Source organism: Lutjanus erythropterus, chromosome 15 (genome assembly GCF_056507025.1).
Source record: "Lutjanus erythropterus isolate fLutEry1 chromosome 15, fLutEry1.hap2, whole genome shotgun sequence".
Lineage (NCBI taxonomy): Eukaryota > Metazoa > Chordata > Actinopteri > Lutjaniformes > Lutjanidae > Lutjanus > Lutjanus erythropterus.
Genome location: NC_139331.1, coordinates 17761966 through 17783553, shown reverse-complemented (window position 1 = coordinate 17783553; position 21588 = coordinate 17761966). Strand labels below are relative to the sequence as shown.

At 40.4% G+C, this 21588-nt stretch overlaps 1 protein-coding gene across 1 annotated transcript; it reads right to left on the bottom strand.

Annotated features, from left to right (window-relative positions):
* Nucleotides 1-3348: 3348 nt before the first annotated feature.
* Nucleotides 3349-20638, bottom strand: LOC146314270 (transforming growth factor beta-3 proprotein-like). Its single transcript, XM_084737822.1, has 8 exons — nt 19858-20638; nt 11705-11868; nt 9580-9709; nt 9309-9416; nt 6620-6622; nt 6292-6454; nt 5867-6020; nt 3349-4469 (listed from the first exon to the last, which is right to left on the bottom strand). The coding sequence occupies exons 1-8, from the start codon at nt 20201-20203 to the stop codon at nt 4311-4313; spliced, it is 1227 nt and encodes a 408-aa protein (XP_084593948.1). The 5' UTR covers nt 20204-20638; the 3' UTR covers nt 3349-4310.
* Between the last annotated feature and the right edge of the window lie 950 nt (nt 20639-21588).

The window sequence follows — 21588 nt, the reverse complement described above, 5'->3', positions numbered from 1 at the left end:
GCTCCTTTTCAGAAGGTCAAAGAGTCCATCGGAGTGGTCGTCCTGATGAATTAAAGCACTAAAAAGACAAAGAAATGCTGGAGGAGCATTAATATTTAGAAGGTGGTACCAAATGTATAATATATCTCTCAGGTTTATGTGTGATTTATACTAACCACTTTATGAAAAATAGGAGACTAAAGAGATGTCTGCACATTAATGTGTACTGAAAATAAGAGTAATTGCTTTTTGCCTGGGAAAGCTGTTAAGCAACAATCCCTGAGAAAGAGAAGTTGAATTTATTACTCCGGTAGAAAAAAAGCCTCTGCATGTGCCTGCAGGAAACAGGTGGGACTGGTGAGATTCAAGTAAGAAAAATTATGTTCGTTTGGAACCAAAACATTATGAGAAAATAGCATTTTAAATGGCATTTCAACATGGCAGACAAGACCAGTGGGTAAATTCATCATCTCCTAATTTGGAGTTAAATGTTTTTACAGGTCTATTTCATTTGATTATTCAATGCTGGAGTGATTCATAAGACTTAAAAAGAGTTCATACAGGTTTCTGCATGTTGTGTTTTTAATAATAATCACGATCAACAAGTCAACCAAACAATATTACTGCCACCTACATGTCATCTAAAGGCAAGATGACTCCGACTGGGTGAATGTCAAACAGTACAGGGATTCAGAATCGTCCTCCTGACTCGGAGAAAAATGAGGTCTAACTGTACATCCAGCCACTATGACTTTTCCCCCTCCCTCTTCATTTTTTTTTGTTCCATTAGGGCTTCGCGCTGTAAAAGAGCACCAAAACAAACAGAGACGGAGCAGAGGGAATGAAAGACTGCTGTGTTTTTGGAACGCCGGACTCTTGACTACACATCCTTGTCAGCCGGCTGGAGTGAAGGGCGACAGGTGAGTTGATAGGAGAGAAAAGGAAGTAAACAGCTGCATTTTAAATCACATGACATTTCCTGTTAGTGCTGTAGAAAAGTGCTCTCGTTTAACTTCAGGGATAGTCACTTTTTCATACAATAAGGCTGGGTTGGACCAACAAGGATTAATTTTTAAACCTGACTGAATCATGGTTTAACTTAACTAAATTATGTTGCAATAAACATTTAAACTTACTTAAAATTAACAAAGATTAAGTTTAAACCTCCCTTGTGATCCAGTATTAACTTAACACTTAGACTTGAAGAGGCTGTACTTTTAAAAAGGTTGCCTTTTCAGATGGTTTGAGCAAAATTCAGTTAAGGGACAAACTCAACTCAAAGTTGAGTTTTATGAAAAGTCTCTTCTTTCTTTCACTCCAGTTGATAATTCAGCCAACGAGTTTTTCCTCAAAGGAGAAATTTTCTTCTCTGCCAAGCCATCGTTAGTAGGCTAACTAGGCTAACTAACTTTTTAGCTAGCAGCAAACAATATTAATATTTTGTTTTGTTTTCCTTATTTACCCTTTTAGCTAGAAAGCAAACAATATAATATTGTTAACTTTTTAGCTAGCTAATAAACAACAAAATATCTTTATTGCTTTTTACCAAGCTAGCAAACAGTATAACATTTTATTAACCTTGTAGCTACCTAGCAAACATTGTTACAGTTTATTAACCATTTAGCTGGCCAGCAAACAATGTAATGTTTTATTTTTTCTTTACTTATTTTAATTTGGGTAAGCAAGCATGTCCATATCAATTAAATTCCTAAATTAAACAATTAAACACTAAACCTGGATTTACTTAACGAAGATGAGATTTTAATTGTGCAACAGCGCTCTGCTTCATTTTAAATCTGGATTTACCACCTTTAACTCAAGTTTTGCTTAGGTCTGATTGGGACTAATCTTGGATTAAATTAATCTTTGTTGGTACGAGACAACCCAGTCTAAGATCTATACTGGATCACATACATCAGGTCAAACTAAATCATATACGGACACAGAAGTTGCATATTCTCTCTAAATCACAAGAAAATGTAACAGTACCCACAGTTAAACATCAAAGTGTTTCCACGGTGGATAACGGGAGATACATGTCAATTCTTATCCCAGTTAGTGAAACAATCTCTATATCACAAGTTGCATAACAGACCAAATCTGCTATTAATGTAAAAAGAAATCTCATAAAAACCTGTTGCGTAACACATGTTCTTTTCCAGTATATTCTTTGATGTCCCAGAAATAATTTGAACCTGTTAAGGATGAGGACTTCCAGTGAATGGCAGTGTGCTCATGGCCAGTTTCCATCACAGTTCTTCTCTTCCATACAGGTCCCCTCTTCCTCTTCTTCTTCTTCTTCTTCTTCTTCCATCCATTCTAATAGATGCACTGCAAAAAAAAAGAGGCCATTGCTGCTGGCTGGCCAAAAAAAGAAAAGCTTGGCTCAACTTCTTTGTTCATTCACTTTCCATTGCAAATCCAACAGGCATTCTCTCAGCTCTCCTTTTCCCCTGACCACAGCTATGGCTTTGGATACAGCAGCAAGTCTGTCCTTTCTCCTTTTGTGTTTGAAGATAATGTCCACTGTTTGAAGGGAAGGGAACTCAAGTTCAAGGTAAAATCCAGCCTGAATGGACTCTTCGACCATTCAGCAGAGTATGGTCTGTATTTGTGACCACTGGACAATGAAAGAGAATTACTTTGTGGTATATTTTCTAAAATATATTAAAAAAAAAAAAAATTACAGCTTCCACATTGTCAGGAGAGCAGCTTTCCTGTTTCTAGAGTTGGGATGATAAAGTTAAAGGGAAACTTGGGCACTTTTCATGAGGATGTCCAGTCAGGGTTGATGGTAAATGTAGACAATTGAAGCAATTAATTCCTCAGTGTGTGCTGCATTGACTGAGAAAGCAGAGTTCTGCTTGCAGAGCTGTGCTGGCAGTGCCTGTATATACTAGGATGCATTGCACGTAAGCTTTTAACACTCATGCCCCATGCTCATGTCCATGTATCAGAGTCCTGCACAGGTCTAGTTTTGCAACCTCATTATCCCCAACCCATTACCTGCAGTTATCGCAAAGTCAAATCAGTACTCACCCAAAAACATAAACATAAGTCCCCGCAACCTGACCGCCGCCTGCGATCAAACACACACAGTCACCTTCTTGTCACTTGCATTCTCAATTGGTGCAGGACCTGTCCTACTGCAGCTGTCGATGTGTTCATGAGCAACAATTTGCTTAGCTTGCGGCTATCAACAGCTAATACTTTATGGAACTTTTTACAAGCAGCAAAGCCACTGTCTCTGCTGCTGCTGAATTAGTCTCAAACATTCAGCTTAGCTTTTGACGATGAACTGTCCAAAAAGTGGTATTCTCCACTGGTTATAATGGCCTTCATGTCAACCATTTTAGCTGCGTCGCTCTCAGATCAAAAGGTGAAATCCTGTTATTTGGCTAAATGTGGGGTCAAAGGTTGTGATATAGGCTTTTACAATAAAATCCAGACAGCTGATTAGACTCTATTAGTGGATTTAAATGTAAGCATTCTGTAATAATTTTCATTTATGATTTCTCTAAGAAAAAAAAACACATTGTATGTGTTGCGTTATTTTCACTCACTGCAATCAGTTCATTTTTACCCGTGCTTGTCCCAGTGAATTTACGTTAATATATCTTTTATTTTTATTGGCCACAACATAGCATTAGATGACAAAAACACTCATTCAGCCTGCCTCCTGCCTTGCCAGAACAGATCTCAGCTTTCTGCATCCATATAGCAGCACTGAGAAATGTTCTCCTTCCATTGATTACTGAACATCAACACCGACTAGACATCCACATGACAAGTACCAAATTATTCCTTTAACAATATCATCCCAAGGACAGAAACATGAAAGCACTCTGTACTGAGTAGAGACTGTAATTCTGTGGAATATGTTGAAGAAAATACACCATAAAAAAAAAAAAATCCCTTTCATTCGTTGTCCATGAAGCAGCTCCTGGTGGCTTTTTCTCTTTGTCACAGTCAGATTTGTACAGGACTCTCTGCAATCTAACTTTAGGAATGTGTTGTCCACCTTCACAAATACAGAAGGAAATGTTTTAAGATTATAATTAGATTGGCTTGGTTTGGACCTTGTAAGGTGAAAATTACTACTTGTCATCCAGAACTGAGTAAGGATGGGGAAACAAAACAAGAAAAAAAATTATGACCTCAGGTTTTTACGACAATGTGCATCCTTAAAGATGTGTGACCTCCAAAGTGGTGTTCAGATCTAAGCCGCAAGGTCACAGGGTCAGTTTAAGTATTTGTCACAGCTAAGAGTCCAATGGGTTTCGTCAGTACCTAGTAAAATCCTGCCACACTACTGCGTCTTCCACGTCTTCTCAGCTACACTTGCAAGACTTGACGATCATGTTGGAAAGCTGCTCCACTTTGGGGGTTCGTCCAGAGTAGTAGAGTATAGTGAGGGGTTCCAAGTCTTGAGGGACACAGCAGGGGGAGGCCGATGCCTCCGGATTCAGAGTGTTGTACAGGCTCAGCAGCTATTGGAAAGCACAAAGGAAAGATAACAACTCACTTTCAGATTGTATTTACAGTTGTGTTATACTCGGTATCTAATGAATGATATATGTATGTAGATTAAGGTCTACAAAATATTATCTGCTTGTCTAAAAGTATTTGCTGGACACATGGCAGCGCATGTATGCGCATAGGAACCAAAAAGTTCATCTAAAAGTTACCCTTGTTACCAAGATCAAGAATAATCACTATCAGCAGTTTGTATGGGGACAATTTCTTTTTTAAGATTATTATTTATTGGCCTTTTTGTCTTTATTTGATAGAGAGAGAGGGGATGACATGCAGCAAAGGGTCGAGGTGGGAGTCCAACCGGCAGCCGCTGCAGAGGACTGACAGCCTCAGTACGGGGACTATGGGGACTATTTCTTCAGTAAATAGTAGCTCCAAAGCCAAAGAAAACTGCGTGGATTATCCAGAATAATCAAGATATTGTTTACAATGCATGTCAACACGTCTAAAGGGCCGTCCACACCAAGAACAATAATGGATGAACAATAACGTTCTGTAACCAGTGTCACCAAACACACGCTGTGTACTAAAGCCATGTCAGCAACTTTGAAAAATTGATGACCTGTTACTGCTGGACGTTGCTCAGTGAAAGAAAAAGAAAACCAGAGGGATATCAAAGACAAGATGAGTTAAGAGAATTAAACACTGTTACAAGATTTGTCGTCTTTTTAAGACAAATTTTATTCATACTTTAATTTGAGTCACATCAATTTGATGGCGTCCTGGCAATTGTCAAAGAGGACATTAGTAAGGACCGAAGAAACTTAAGAGAGCCCATCAGCGTATGTCTTAGTTAAAATGACATTATTTTATTGCAGCCTAATATTATGTTATACAGGTGTTTAATAAGTAAGTTTTATACCACAGTATTTTATGGATCTTGACTGACATCGTTTATTAAGTAGCTCTGAAAGTGACCCTAACAATAATACGGTTGTTATCATTATAGTTGTGGTGTGAACTTGTTAAAATTATATTTTTACAGTTATTGTTATAATTATCATTTTGGGTGGGTTGGGGTTGAATGCATTTTGGATTGAGTGTAATTATCCACTGGTGCATTTTTGGATCCGAGCTCTTTTTGTTTTGCATATTAAATGACAGTATGCGCTTTAGGTTCAAGTATGTTTTCCACTAGTCTCTCTCAGATTGAATCCAAATATTTGGTCCCGTCAAGACCTCTAGGTGGAGACAGAGCTTTCAGAGGTGGATATCTCAAAAGCTGGGCAAATAAAACTAGAAGTACTGCATAGATAATTTACCACTAAAATAAAGAAAAAAACATGTTTTGTTGTAATTTTCAATGTAGGAAAGTCTCTCCTGCTCCGTATCCCTGTTAGGTCCTTCTTACCGAGCTGTGTGTTGTATCTGAGCTCCTCAGGTAAGGGCAGGGCCCGGAGCAGTAGTTAGCATCATAACCACTGGGCTCATGAATCCACTTCCAGTCCAAGTCACGCCGGAAATCAATGTGGAGCCGGCGAACACAGCAGCTCTCCTCCGTGTTTCTGTGATAAAGGAGGCACAACAACAGTGTGATAACAATAATGTTGCCCTTAATAAGCAATACCTTCTTGGTCACATGGGGTTTATCACATACAGCGTGTTGTAGCATTTATTTGGCATATTACAATTTGCGTATAACATGATGCATGTGAACACAGTAGGACTGTAACAACCTCACAAAAGGTCAAAGAAAAGACTGAGAAAATCTGAATAATTTGATGAACTGATCCAAAGACTGAAGGTGTGAGTATGTATGATGTATGTGTTCCTTACGAGAAACAGTAGTTTGTGTCCAGTGCTCTCTTGCGTCGGCGTGAGGGCTGCGTGTCCAGGCGGTGGGGTGGGATCATCATGAGGATGAGGTGTGGCAGGTACTGCTCCCTGTTCTTGCTCAGGTGATCCAGATCCAAGCGTTTTTGCTCCTCATCTCCATCTACTCAAACATGGGCATCACCGGTAAAGCGCACTCCTGGTTTGAATCCTACCTCACAGGGCGGTCGTTCAAAGTGTCCTGGCTAGGTCACACATCTGCACAACACTACCTTGTCACAGGGGTGCCCCAAGGATCTGTGCTGGGCCCTCTCTTGTTCACCATATATACCACCTCGCTGGGCCAGATCATCCACTCACATGGCTTCTCATATCACTGCTATGCTGATGACTCCCAGCTCTATCTATCGTTTCCACCTGGTGACTCAACTATCTCGGCACGAATTTCAGATTGTCTCTCTGACATATCTGCATGGATGAGAGCCCATCATCTCCAGCTTAACCTCTCAAAAACCGAATTGCTGGTTTTCCCTGCCAAGCCAACCATACATCATAACATCTGCATCAAAATTGACTCCCTATCCCTTGCTCCTACCAAAGTAGCAAGAAATCTAGGTGTCATGATTGATGACCAGCTGACCTTTAAGGATCATGTTGCCTCTGTCACCCGGTCCTGCCGCTTTGCTTTATTCAATATCAGGAAGGTCAGGCCATACCTAACCCAACAAGCTGCCCAACTGCTAATACAAACCATGGTTATCTCTCGCCTGGACTACTGCAATGCACTTCAAACAGGCCTCCCGGCCTGTGCTGTGAAACCGCTACAGATGATCCAGAATGCGGCGGTGCGTCTGGTCTACAATCAGCCTAAAAGGGCACATCACCCCTCTGTTCATTGAGCTACATTGGCTACCCCTGGCTGCCCGCATCAAATTCAAATCACTAATGCTAGCCTACAAAGTACTCAAAGGTTCTGCACCTACCTACTTAAATGCTCTCTAATTAAAGCTCATGTTACCCCTCTGAAACTCCGGTCATCAAAGGAAAGCCGCCTGGCTGTCCCAGCACCTCGCACAAGACAATCCAGACTCTTTTCATGCGTTGTGCCACGCTGGTGGAATGACCTACCAAGTGCTACCAGAGCAGGGGCATCCCTCTCTGCCTTCAAAAAGCTCCTGAAGACCCAGCTCTTCAGAGAGCATCTCCTGTCCTGATCTAGCGATACTCTTCTAGGGCCTCTTCTATGTAGCTTGATTGTTAATCCTCTTTTTGTAAGTCGCTTTGGATAAAGGCGTCTGCTAAATGCATAAATGTAAATGTAAATGTAATGTAAATCTACGCCTAAATTATAGACGTGATCGAGGTATATGGAAACCAGGGGTCGCGTTAACCGAATATTTTCCGTCATTGACGGGTTTTTTAAAACCGTGACAGAAAAATCTGAAGGTCATCTGTCATTTTGACAGGTTGCAATTCACACTCCTGACCACTTGGTGGCGAGTGAGCATATCAATTAGCTATTAGGTTCGTTCGAGATGAACTGCGCCTCGTCTGGAGATTAGACGAGATCAGGCGGCCACAGCAGGAGGTGGAGACAAAAAGCTGCAGTCAAGTCGGACAGTTTTCAACAGACTTACAAGAGAGTAGAGGAAGAGACGTGAACATTCTGTTAGATCACCTGTAGGTCACCTGTAGTCTGCAGATCATGATCATAGCTGAAGAAATACAGTGCGTTCTTGATCGTTGATTGAAGTTAAAATAGAAGAGATCCTCCTTTTGACACATGTAACATCTGTTCTTTTATCTGCCTTGTAAAACACTAAACTGTTCTTTTGATAAATCATATATATAACCTTATTATTATCAGACAAAAAATATCTGCTTGCTGACAGATTAAAACTTCATTGCACAACAGAAGACTGATATGTCCAGCATTATATATTACAATTACACAGAAAATTAGTATTTTATACAACACGTGGTGTTTGTTGTCAAAATTAAGAGCCAATCAGAGCCTGTCAGCTTGTCAATCAGGTGACAGCCAGGCGTTTGCAGTCGGTGGAGGGCAGCTGCAGCGCCTGGCCCTACAAACTGTGGCCACCTCGATCTCGTGAGGTTATCGTTGCCCACATGTGCATGACGTCAGAGCAAGTCGGGATCAAGTCGGACACAAATCTAACCGGCATGCACTATGCGGCAATCACCGCTGATCAATTCTGCGCAGGCCTGGATCATCTCAAACGCACCTAGTGTCACGGCAGCTGAGTGTCAGCAGCTGAAGTTTCTTCAAAAAGCCCAATAACCATGACGGTGTTGATAAAAGAGGTATGGTGTGGATTCTCTGTTCAGCTTGTTCGGACTGAATATTAATTAAAAATGAATGAAAAGTAAATGCTATTGAATATGTAATTATTATCATTTTTTTAAAAAAGTGATGGGTAAAAATAGATTATGACGGGATTTTTATGACCCTGTCAGTCAAAATGACAGACAACAAAAAAGTCTAGCGCAACCTGTGATGGAAACCAACCATTTAGTGGCTTTTTTCTTTTGCAATTTTCCCCAATCTGAGCATACAATTTGCAAAATTATTGACTGTGAAACTGCCATCCCTGTAATTCTTTTTACACGATGCAGAGATGAGACCACAAAGGAGAAAAAAAAGTAGAAAAAACTGCCTTTTTCTCTGACACGTCATAGTATATACATTTATCCTTAGTCTTCTGAGGCAAAAGTTCACCATGAGTGTAAAAACAGTCTTCAGCACTAACTTTACTTAAACAATATTGTACCAAACTACTCAAACTGAGAAATATACAAATTATCTGGCATTATTTACCAGAACTAAGGCAGATTTAAAAATATATATCTTGTAAATTGTAGGATTATATGTATACAAACTAACTATAGGATTGATGGTGAGATGGCAAGAAGACATTAACATTTACAGATATGAAGATCAAATGAACAACTAACACCTGCCATAAATAATTATATAACAAAATGTTGTTGAAACCCACCTTTAAACTTGACCTCCAGCACCTCGTTCTCATTGTCAATAATGTCCCCATTTGGGTTGAAGGTGTGGCAGGGACAGTGCACGCTGATTTCCAAACCCAGATTAGTTCCTGAAGGCAAACAATTATGGGAAAAAAAGACTGTCGATTTATTTATTTAAAAAGAATCTCCTGCTTTGAAACACAAAACTTGTATAATAAATGTGAGTCACATTTCTGAGTTCAAACATGAGTTGATCATTAGGATCAATAAAAGTGTCGGTGTCAGTCTCACCTCTGTTCATGAGCCATTCTCGCACTGTTTCAGTCACATCGAAGGAGACCCACTCTGGAGTACCTTTGGTCAGCACGTTCTTGGCTGCAAGGTAGCGTTGTTTCCTGATGTGTTCGTTTGGTCTCACAATCTGTAAAGAAATAACAAACGGTCGCTCTGAAAAAATTTCTCTCAATACTGAAACAGATTTAACAAAATTATTTGCAGAAGACACTGGAGCAGGGTTGCAACAGTATTAGATTTTAATGGTACGATAACCATCTCAGAAAATATCATGGTTTCATAGTGTACAGTATTACAAAATTATTATGATTATTATTATTTATTACTCTTAAAGGAGTGAAAACAACAAACACTTTATTGTGATTTCACAAAATATTATGTGCTGACATGAAACTAATCAGGGTAGAAGCATACAGACAGATCATATAGAGAAAAGTTAAATAGAATTGTATCATACAGGTCACATTAGACTCAAACTAGAATAAGACTCAAGGTTTGCAGCCATGCTAGTGGCTTTCTGAGGACGTACTTGGGCATAACAGTGCTTTGAGTAAATGCTAATGTCAGCATGCTAACATGCTCATGATGATAACGCCGACATGTTGATGTTAAGAAGGTTTACTATGTTTATCATATTACCATGCTAACAGTTGCTAATTAGCACAAAACACAAAGTAGGTTTATTTGATCATAAAGGACAAGTCAGGGGATGACCAGAGAGTTACCATGTCATCAGGAGTTATTGTCTGGGAATCTTGAATATGTGCACCAAATTCTGTTATTTAAAAGATGTTGACATATTTCAGTAAAGCAGAGACGGCAACCCTCTGGTGGTAGGAGAGGAAAACGTCACCAAAAGGATCAGCAAAGTCAGCCGACTGACAGACAGAAATTGTTCCTGTTCCTGTTCCTTTTTTTAATTTGTTATTATTATATCCGTGTAGTGCATTAGAAAGTACGGGTTAGTGGATGTTTGTTCAAAGGACGCATAATGCACCCTAACAGGTGATTTCACTGTGATTTCACTTATTTTGGCTGATTAGACCTGTTCTTACTGTCAGTGTGTTTAGACAGAGCTGGAGTGACATCTCTTTCACGTTAGCTTTGTAGCATCTGTTTTGCGGGACTGTTTAAACCTTTATCATTCCTGATTGGTTCATGGGGTCTAATGACATCACTTACTACCCCCTCCTTCAACCTGAGCAGAGCACTAATTAGCCAAAATAACACAAATTACCTTGTGGTTGGTGCAGGGCTTTTAAATCTGTACTTCTTTATGATGACATCTCATAAAACAAGCATGCTTTGGCAGTACTTTGATCTAGAGAATTAGAATAAGGTAGCATGGAGGCTGTGTCAGAATAAACTGGCATATAATCACTCGACAGAAGATTCCATGCTTTTAAGGATAATGATGGACGGCACAAAGTACCACACATTTCAGCTGCATTTAAAATCTGACTTCAAGGGTTTCAAATGTCTCTTAAATATACTCAATATTTTTGGGAATTCATTGATTAAACTGGGTTTGATTTTTGTGTTCTTGCTTGTTATTTCCATTAAATCAACAGAGAAATTTGTCTTGTATTGGATCGTTAATGCCAAGGACGTTACAACTAAAAAACAGGCACCCAAAGACGCTGACTACAACCTATAGACGTATGTTGCATCATTTCATCCCTCAGCACACCAGAGCTCCCTTTTTAACAGTTTAATAATTGTTGCATACTGTTTTGAGGACTAGATGCGACAGACCTCCACATAACCAAAATGAGGCCTTTGTTAGATGTGGGCTGCCAGCGCTGCACTAACAGGACCCCGTCCCGGTTCTGCAAACATTCTGCAGGCCTTTGGAGCTTTTTGGCTTTTGGTCTGGCTGTTACCCACGCCTGCAACCACAATCTGGTTATTGTTGGCTCTCTTTGTCAATTAGGGCTTGAAATCATGTGGTGAAGTACAACTAACCAGCTTATGTAAGATGCATTCTTCAGAGGCAAGAATTGAACTACCTAGCGACAAAAATTACATGAAAGAAAAGAGACTTTGCAGCCCCCCGTTGCCTTGACTGTGAGGTTTGCCTTTGATCTTGGTAGAAGGACAAGAAAACGGTACCTTTACGCACCTGGTAGAGCTCAATCCGCTGTTCGTTCCTCTTGGCGCTGGAGTTTGGCACCCTCAGAGCTCGAAACTCTGCTCTGAAGAGGTTGGTCGAGTTCCTTTCCATGGCGGAGACGTTGAAGCGGAAAACCTTGGAGGTGATACCTTTTGGGCAGTAGAGCAGATCGTCTGGAACAGAGAGAATAAAATAAAAGTTTTTGGGGGGAACAGGCTTAGAAACTGTTATCAGGATCTGATGGAATACAAGCTGCATGTGTCTGAGCACAGACCTCAACTGCAATAAAATATCACATACTCTTGCTTTGTAATCTGTTTTGACTTGTCAAACTGGGAAAAGCACAGGCGTTACTAGCATTATGATAGCTCTGTTCTATTCAAGTGTCCCAGTAAACCATGACAGAGAGGCAGTGAGGTATCACTAGAAGCCTAAAAATAAGTTAAATGGAATTCAGCCATCAGTCACTATACTGTTTCTGACATGAAATCAGTCAGGTCAAACAGAGTCAAGGTGCTGTTGTGGTGGATGTTGGCTCACTGGAAAGGCTCTGCTACACTAAATGGTGTTGTGCTGTTGTGAAAAAAAAGGTCTATTGAGAAACTGAACTTGTCAATTTTAGGTATTTTTTGCTTGAAAAATTACGTAAACAGTTGTTTATCTGCATAGTTGCAGATTAAGCTTTTCTGATTGACTAATCCCTTAAAGTTCCAGCATCACTCCACTAAGCCCCTCCCACCAAACCTATCATCACCAAACATCTCCACAGCGTGAGCCTCACCAAACCGGGCCTTGTTCACACATGTTTTGAACGATACGCTGAACGATGCCCTTGAATCAGGCTTTCACCATCTAAAAGGAATGTGTGCACATCTGCACGTGTAAAACTCTGAAATGACCTGTGATTGGCCAAAGTCCCCCATCACAGGGTAGATTTTCTGATGCAGAAGTCTCTCAAATCACTTGAATTATATAATGCTTGCAGGTTATTGTGGAATTTTTGCCCAATGATGGCAAAAATAAACTGCCTACCAGAGCTTTAATTGATGATTCATGTCAGCTTTTCTTAATAACACTCACTGTTTTAGCCTTCATTTTTTTAGCTTTTAGTCTCCATCCACTGCACAATTTTGAATAATAATAATAACATTCTGGCTGAGTGATTTAGTGAGGGGAGAGTGGATTGGGGGGGAGGTGTGTGTTTGGATCAAACTTTTATCCACTTGATGCCAGTGTAATTTCAGTCATGCTCCAGAGAGGTACAGTACTTTTGTTAACTGAATTGGCAGCAAGGTAGTAATTTCAAACTCTAGATGGCAACGCAGTGTGTACTTTTTTTCTTTTTTGACGTATCATATTGCTTCAGACGTGTTGAAATAAAACAATACTTTAATGTGAAAATAATAGCATGGATTTAAGCAGGGTTTTTTATGTGCTGGAAGCCATTCACACCTGAAATATGATGTTATGTTTACTGACACTTTAATGGCTGGCACTACGTTTATCAGCCCACAGTGAATGATTAGTGTGGTTTCCTGCCTTATCAAGATTCCTCAGTATTTCTCCAACACATTTTGTCTATATTTGGTGGAAATGAAAATGTTGTAATTGAAATAGCAATATTATTGAGCTGAGTATGACTTCACCTCCCTGGTATCTGCGTATCAAAACCCTGCTATCCTCGGTCCCACTGACAACTTTTTGGACCCAAACCCCTCTCTGACCATGATGACTTCTCCACAACCCAACCTCAGTCATTGACATACGCCAGATTCTGTATGCGTACCATGCTATAAAAGGAAATCTTTCCGATGTTTGCAGGCCAGCCTCTCAATGCAGTAATTTGCCAGTCTTCCAGCAGCTTTCTGCTTCATTTGCACCTGTCACGGATTTGTGTTGGTTCACAGTGCTGCCTCAGATCCACCAAAGGTCAACAGTTTACCTTCAAACACCGTCAAAAAGTGAGTGTGTGTTTGCCCACATTTACTGAGGGAAAGAGAGTGATGTCCCCTGGCTCAGAGTCCAAATCTTTTTCCACAAAGTCAGACTTCTGGTCCTGTTATACCACAGGGGCTAACACCCTAAGGTGTCTTTATGACACCGGTTTCACTCACAGTCTGCTGTTTCTACCTGATCTAAAAGGAATAGTCACTTTAGAGTTAAATGAGAACATTGATATAACTCATATGGTAAATATGAAGCTACAGACAGCAGCCAGGTAGCTTAACCTTGTGCAAAGACTGAGAGCAGGGGGAAACAGCTTGCCTGGCTCTGTCCAAAGGTAACACAATCAGTCTACCAGCACCTGGTAGAGAGAGATGCCTTTAAGTATTTGTCAAAACATTTTGTTGTACTTGGCAAATTAGACTCTAAGACAAAATATATGTTATTCCTACCGTGGAATCAGTATCTCTAGAGTCAAGTAGGGACTGTTAGACTGTTTGCTACATAAGCATACTGCTAATCAGAGCACATGGACGACATCAGTCATTTCGGCAAGTGCCCCAAAATGACATGTGTTTATGTCCAAGTGACAAGCGCCCATATTAATTTTGACAGATGCAAAGGGGGAAATAATGTGAAGGTATTTTAGAGCAACAAAGGTTGTGCAGTAGAATTTGACATGTCTAACAAATCACTGGACTTTAAACGTCCATAGTGTGGGGTTTAGTGGCATCTCTGGGTGAGCTTGCATATTGCAAACAATCAATCTCCACTCTCGAGTGTGTACGAGAACCTATGGTGGATGCAAAACCTGCAAAAAACACAATTTGTTGTATCTAAAGCCAATATTTGTTTTGTCCCTACTGGGCCACTATAGAAACATGGCAGTGCGGTGTTTTTACCAAGATTGTTCTGCCTATATCCACCCTACTGTGCTGTGAATGGCTAGTTCTTTTTGCCTCAACGATGTGTATTTGTGATTTCCAGAGAGCCTTTCTAATGATGTGAAAGGGTCTATTTTAACCATAAACCATTATTTTTTGTAAAGCTACCCAACTAGTTTTGGTTCCTAAACCTACCCAAGTAGTTTTCTTGCCTAAACTTTTTGTACCTAAGCCAAGCTGTGACTGCAAACTGAAAATAATAAGTGTAAAAAAAAAAAAAAAAAAAAAAAAAAAAAGGTAAAAGTGACATTTAGCTTTACATGAGACACAGGAGGAGTCTCCTTTGGTAAGTCCCATCCATGTCCTGTTCATCTACATCAGAGTACAGGATTAGCGGTAGCCAATCACAGCACAGTAGGGCAAGACAAGGCAGAACATTCTTGGGGCGGGGGATAATGTGGCGGTGCACCATTGAAGCGGTCCCCTGCAAGGAAACTAAAAAAGAGCAAGTTTCGTTGGACCTGTTCTATTAACAGCACACTGGAGATCATGGTTTGTTTACAAGTTCAACATACGGTCAGCATTGTTTTTGGTTTTTTTGTTGTTTTTTTTAAGGATGGTACCTGGATTGTTCCCTAAACTTAACCAAGTGTTACCATAACAAACAAACCCCATCTTATCGAAGTAGTTATTTTAACCCAAGTCACTTTCTTTTCCAAGCTTAAGATAGTCATTATCTTAACCCAAACTGTCATCTATTCTTAAACCCAGTCAAGACAGGTTTGTGCGTAAACCAAACCTGAACCATAGTTTTGTCACATCATGAAAGGTATTTAAAAGGGATTTATTTTCCAGCAGTGATTTGTCACTCTTTTTGAGACAACTGATCTCCTGCTGATCGGGGCGTCAGATCAGATTGGATGGACACACTACATATCGTTTCATTTGGATCAGTCACCATCTTCACATTTCAGACACTTGTTTTGTTGCTTCAGCTGATGTTAAGAGAACTAAAAGCAGCACTGGACAAATTTTTCGTGTAAACGTACACCTGTCATCAGAGCTTCCCATCTACACTAATATAATAAAAACTCATATGTTCTGAGTGCTGATCTGAAAGCTGTAGAAAGTTTTAGAAACTTAGCTTCCTAGGAGAAACTGCAAACATGATAAAGATGCAAAATATAATTTCTGTATTGTTTCTGTAATATATTGTGTTAGTCTGTTGGCAGGTTATGTCTCTTCATTACAATTCATCTGAAGAAAATCGTCCCCCACCAGAGTCAAATCAGTTCAGCACAACAAATCTATGAAATTACTTGTCTTGCCTGTGCCAGCGTATGAAAATCACATTAACCAGTCCCAGTGAACAGGCTCATTGCATGTGGATGTACATGGTACTGACAAAATCCATATTTCTGAGTATGAGATCATCTTGGACACATAAAAAACCTGTGCCATGCCAATACCACAGTTTTAGAAATGACAAAGTAAAAATTTGAGAATATTATGAGCTTGTCGACATTTTAAGTACCTGAGAAGTAGAGATGTTAACTAGGGCGCCCTCTCATACACAGGGGCTTATGTGTAAGTACATCCCTTATGCTGCTATACTGATTTTCTCCCATTTTGCCTGTTTTTCAACTAAAATCAAACAGGAAGACCATAGGATTACAGTAAAAAAAAAAAAAAAAGTAGTTTTAACCAGTTGTACATATATGTATATCTGTCGTACATCTTTTTATGTAAAGGTCATCTGTGGTTCTGAATGCACCACACCAACTCAAAGCACCTACTGCCTGGCGTTTTTGTCAAAACCATTTTGCGAGATTCAAAACAGAACATTGCTGAGGGAAAATAGGTCTTTTGAGAAACACCTGTTGATTTCAAAGGGACTGTGATGCAATGGTCTTGGCTTTGCTTTAGACCATGAGGCCCTCTTTGGCTCCTCCACACGCACAGCATTTATCCTATTCTACTCTCTCAGTAATCCAGACTTAGTCGAACCACATGCTGGACGAATCTCCCTCAAGTGCTGACACATGTCGCTCTCTGCACTGGTTTTCCACTTCCAGTTCATAGCTTTTAATTCTATAGGGGGAAACGGTTGTGCCAAACGGAGGTTCAGCACAAATCACTGGGAGTAAAAACAATGTGAGCCTGACAGGGCTTTACTGACAATCTTAAAGGGATAGTTCAGATTATTTGAAGTGGGACTGCATGACGCACTGGTCCATAATCAGTGCAAGAGCTGGAAAAGGTACACACATTCTCTGACTCAAGTAGAAGTGCAGATGCTTGCATAGATAAATACTGGTAAAAGTAGAAGTACTGAGTCAGTTTCTTTAATCAAGTAAAAGTGAAAAAGTACAGGCTTTTAAGTATAAACGTAATATTAAACTGCTGACCAACATTTCTACTGGCTGTGTCTGTGTAAAGCTGATTGAACCTCACCAGTTGAGTCTCCTCTCTTGTCTGTTTCGTCTTGTTACGTCTGTTGTGTGTGACATGCACTGATGGATACACCATCACCAACATTCATGTAGGTTAAAATTGGTTTTCTTGTTAGGAAGGTGGGTGCGCAATAATGCAAAATGAAAATTGTAAATAATTTCTCTGAAATGCATTAAAACTAGCCTGTTTTGAAAATATAAGGAATAGAAAGTCAAGGTCTCCCTGGGAAACGAGATTTCAGGTTCAAGGGACTTCCTGGTTAAATAAATAAAATCGTAAAGTACATGTAAAGAACCAACATGCAAAGTACAGATACCTAAAAACTCTGAGATTTTGTCTTCCATACTTAAGTAAAGTCATTAAGTATTTGTACTTGGTTGCTTTCCATCTCTGATTACCCACAGTAGATAGTGGTTGGTACCACCACAGCTGGGAGAAGCAGCAGGAGTACTGGTGTATAAAGCTCAGCAATGTACTGCTGTGGACAGGGTCAACAACAAAACTTATTTTAGCCATCTAAAAAAAAAAAAAAATCAAGGAAAGGTAGACCAGCTTCCTTTGGCAAAAACAGTGATTTTACCTTGCAGAACACTAGAGTGCTTTGATCAGTTAGCTTGTTTGTGCCATTGTGTGATTTCAGTGTTTTAAAAGATAAGTTCAGTTTCACCAAAGTCAGCTGTGAAAATATTCTAAATATAGTGTACATTTAAACTGATATTGATTTTTTTAGGTGTCTAAAATAAGTTTTGTTGCTGATCCTGTCCATAGCAGTTGATTGCTTAGCTTCTTACACCTGTATTGCTGCCACTTCTTCAAACTGGGGGTGTGCTGACCGCCATCTATGTAGTACACCGACTGTAGATAAGTACCTCATACAACCCCACTTCAAATCATCCAAACTATCCCTTTAAAAAACATTTCACAAGCAAAATGCAGCTTGTTATTAACCAAGAAGTTAAATGTTGCCTAATGTTACCTTGCAGCAATAAAATGACGGCACAATGGAATCATTCAGGTTTAAAGGGATGAACGACGGCTCAGTTTCACACTCAATTTAACAAAGTTAAACCTGAGCAGTGCAGCGAGTGATCTCATGCTCATGGGCCACCCATGTGGGTGATTTACTGGCCAAGACAGGCAGTGGGGTCACCTCAAGCTCCATCTCAATGTGGAGGTGGGTGGTTGTGATATGTATCCTCCTCCTCCTCCAGAGGAGAGAGGGTCCCTCTCTAATCCAGATGGACGGGGAGGTCCTTCCATCATCTAACTTTTCCTGTCCACCTCTGTTAACTTTTCCTACTCCTTCTCCTAAAGGCATCCCCATCCGCCTGGGCAGATGTCGCTCTCATTTGGGCCTGACTGGAAAGGAAGTGGGAACATCTGGGGAGAAGGACAGGATCCATGGAGGAAAAAAACAAGAGGAGGAAGAGTGGAGTCAGGAGGAGGAGGAAAGTGACTTTTCCTGGGACACTGGTGCAGGTTAAAACAGGTTGGTGAGCACGACAGTAACACAGCACATCCTCCAACTGTACTGCGCCTTCAACTTTCAGTTTTTTTTACAAAGACAAGAACTCTGAACCGTCCGTGTCAGTGTTGGTTCACAGATGTTTATTATAAAAGTTCCCATCATCTCAAAAATGTGTTTTGTTTCTTGTTACTTCACTTGGATGTTTGAGCTCTACTGTGCAGAATGATGCTTGTGCACACGCCAGAAGACTTTCACTTTCATCTGCTGAAGTTTAGCACACGTACATACAAAATGATTAGGTGACATCACAAGTACTCTGGAGGTGGTCCAGAGGGCAGCTTAAACAAGTGAGATGTGGAAACTTGAAGCCTCCAGCACACACACATACACACACAGGATGGACTTAAGCAGCTCAACCTTTTTGTGTGTTCATTGTTTATCTATTTTTCATTGAGAGAAAGGGAGAGGATGAAATTTGATTATTCTATAACTAGGTTATTGAACTCTTTTGTGGAAAAATATGAGACATACATTATTATTCAAAGCAGAGTGGCTTTTTTTGTCTTAAAAATAAAGTGGTTTTCAAACTGGGGTCCAACAGAGGTCCTTGAGTGGGTTGTAGTGGGTCCTGAGCAAAAAGAAGTATAAAAATACATTCAAAATTGTATCACATTTTTTGGGAAATTGGAACAACAACGAAGACTGACTGACTGACTGATTATCAAAGCTAAAAGTAATCTAAAGAAAGACTTAGACCACAGAGCCCCAGTTTTAGAGGATGTTGTCCTAAGGCATTCCCTCTAATATGTACATCTGTTGTGAAAACATTTGGGAACCCCTGCCTTAACACATGTCTGGGGGGGATCTTAAGATTATATTCATCACTGATAAATCTGTCAGTCATTTTGATGAACCGATTAGTTGTTTGGTCCATAAGATATCAGAAAATGCTGAAAAATATTGATCACTGTTTCCCAAAAGCCCAATGTGGCATCCTCAAATGTCTTGTTTAGTCCACAACCCAAAGATATTTGGTTTACTGTCGTAGAGGACTAAAGAAACCAGAAAATATTCACATTTTAGAAGCTGAAATCACAGAATTTGGCATCTTTTTCTTATAAAAACTCAAAACAATTATTATCAAAATAGTTAGATTCATTTGATAGCTGACAACTAATTGACTAATCGCTGCAGCGCTACAACAGACCAAAAGGTCAGTGATATAGAGCTGCTGAACTACAAGCCATAAACACCACTGATATTTATCAGTGACACCCAGCTGTACACTGGTGCGTCTGGCTGGCACTGACTCTTCATTTGGTGCGTAATTACGCACTACGGACCTGTTGATTTGTGGCATTAAAAGCGGGAAGAAAGCGAAACTTGGCTGCCTAAAGAACTGTAATACTTACTGCTTTCTGACGACCTGTAAACCATGTTGAATTTGTATATCTCCTTGGCATAGTACTCTGTCTCAGTGTTGTCCTGACCGCAGCTCTGCTGGCGATCCCTCCGGAGCTCTTCCAGTAGCTCCTTGGTGCTGTTATACAACGCTTGGATCTGATAAGGGATTTTACTCGGTCCCAGGGAGTGAGGAGGACTCGTCAACCGGAGTTTGCTCAGAATCTGACCTCGTATCGCCTCGACCCTCTTCCTCTTCACATGGTCGATATCCACGGTGGCACAAGTTGACAGAGACGAGCTCAAAGTCGCACAGTTGAGGAGGAGGACGAACAGTAAAGCCTTACCCAAATGCATCTTTCTGTCTGCATCTGGTTTGGTCCGTAGTTGAAATATGTTGGAGATTCAGAGGTCAGTGACAATCAGCCTTGAAATCAAACTGTTCCTTTAACTTCCCCGGGAGCTGATGGTGGAAAACTCCTCACTTAGTTCGTTTTGTGGTGGCAGCGGTCCCTTTTGTTATCTGCAGAAATCCAGGTTTGTGTTTGCCCATTAGATATTACGCACGGCAGAAACTCTCCCGCATATATGACATTTATCCGGCGCAAATGTATCTGTGTATGTAGGGGCAAACTGACTTTTCTTTTGCATTCTTGTGCGCAATCCAGCAAGTTTAAGTCGCCCCGCAGTTTGGCATATTCCTCCTCCTTTCTGTCTCATTAAGATCTATAGTCCCCTCTGTACAGTCTGTGAGGAGGCAGACCGCAGGCTGGCAGGTTAACGAGGTATATGCGACAGACAGACTGACTTTGAGCGGTCTGCGCGGCCTCACGTGTGTTTTATACCGCAGCTTTCTGACGTTTGATGGAGGAGGGACCGCAGGCAGGCAGCCGGCCGGGAGAGCCACAGTCCTAGCAGCGCTCACTCACCGCCGTACACCAGACTGTCAAGTGTGACATACACCAAGAAACACGTCAAATACAGCTGAGCCTTTACTGTTTGATTTTCTGATCAGGTTAGTCACACGCAGCTGTAAAGTTTTAGCTTTGTTTATATTTAATATTTTAATACTCGCTATTTCTTCATTTGAAGTGGTGTAAACGTCAGGTCCTGTGGTCCTTTTTTGGTGCTAAAATGTGCGTAAAATTAGTCCACCATTAACTGTGATCTTCAGAGGTCTCTGTTATTGTTACTTCTGGTTGTCTTCATCACAGTAGGTGCGTTCAAGGCCCGGGTCCGGCTCCCTCTAGTGGTAAGTTGTGGTACTCGCAGGTGCTCACCTAAAAGGAGAAATCTGTGATATATTTACTGTAATAAATCATAAAATGACCGTGATGTGTCATCAGACATAAGGGAAACCTGCTAAGTTGAAATACTCACCTCTTTGACAACAACACTGAAGCTGCCAGTCCTTAACTTGTGTTATTGTGTTACATCGTTAAAATTAATGCAGAATGAGTAAGTGTCTGTTTGAGTCACAAGAAATCATTAAAATCTTTTAGACGGAGTAAATGTTTGTAGTGATTAAAGTGAAGAATATGTTAATGGAGTCTGGTGGGCAGATGGCAGGCAGTGACTGCCTACATTGTTAAGATGTTTGTTAACTAGGGCTGCAACTAATGATTATTTTTATTATTGATTGATCTGTGGATCATTTTCACGGTTAATCGATTACGTGTTTGGTCCATAAAGTGCCAGAAAATGGTGAAACATGTCAGTCGGTGTTTCTCAAAGCCCAAGGT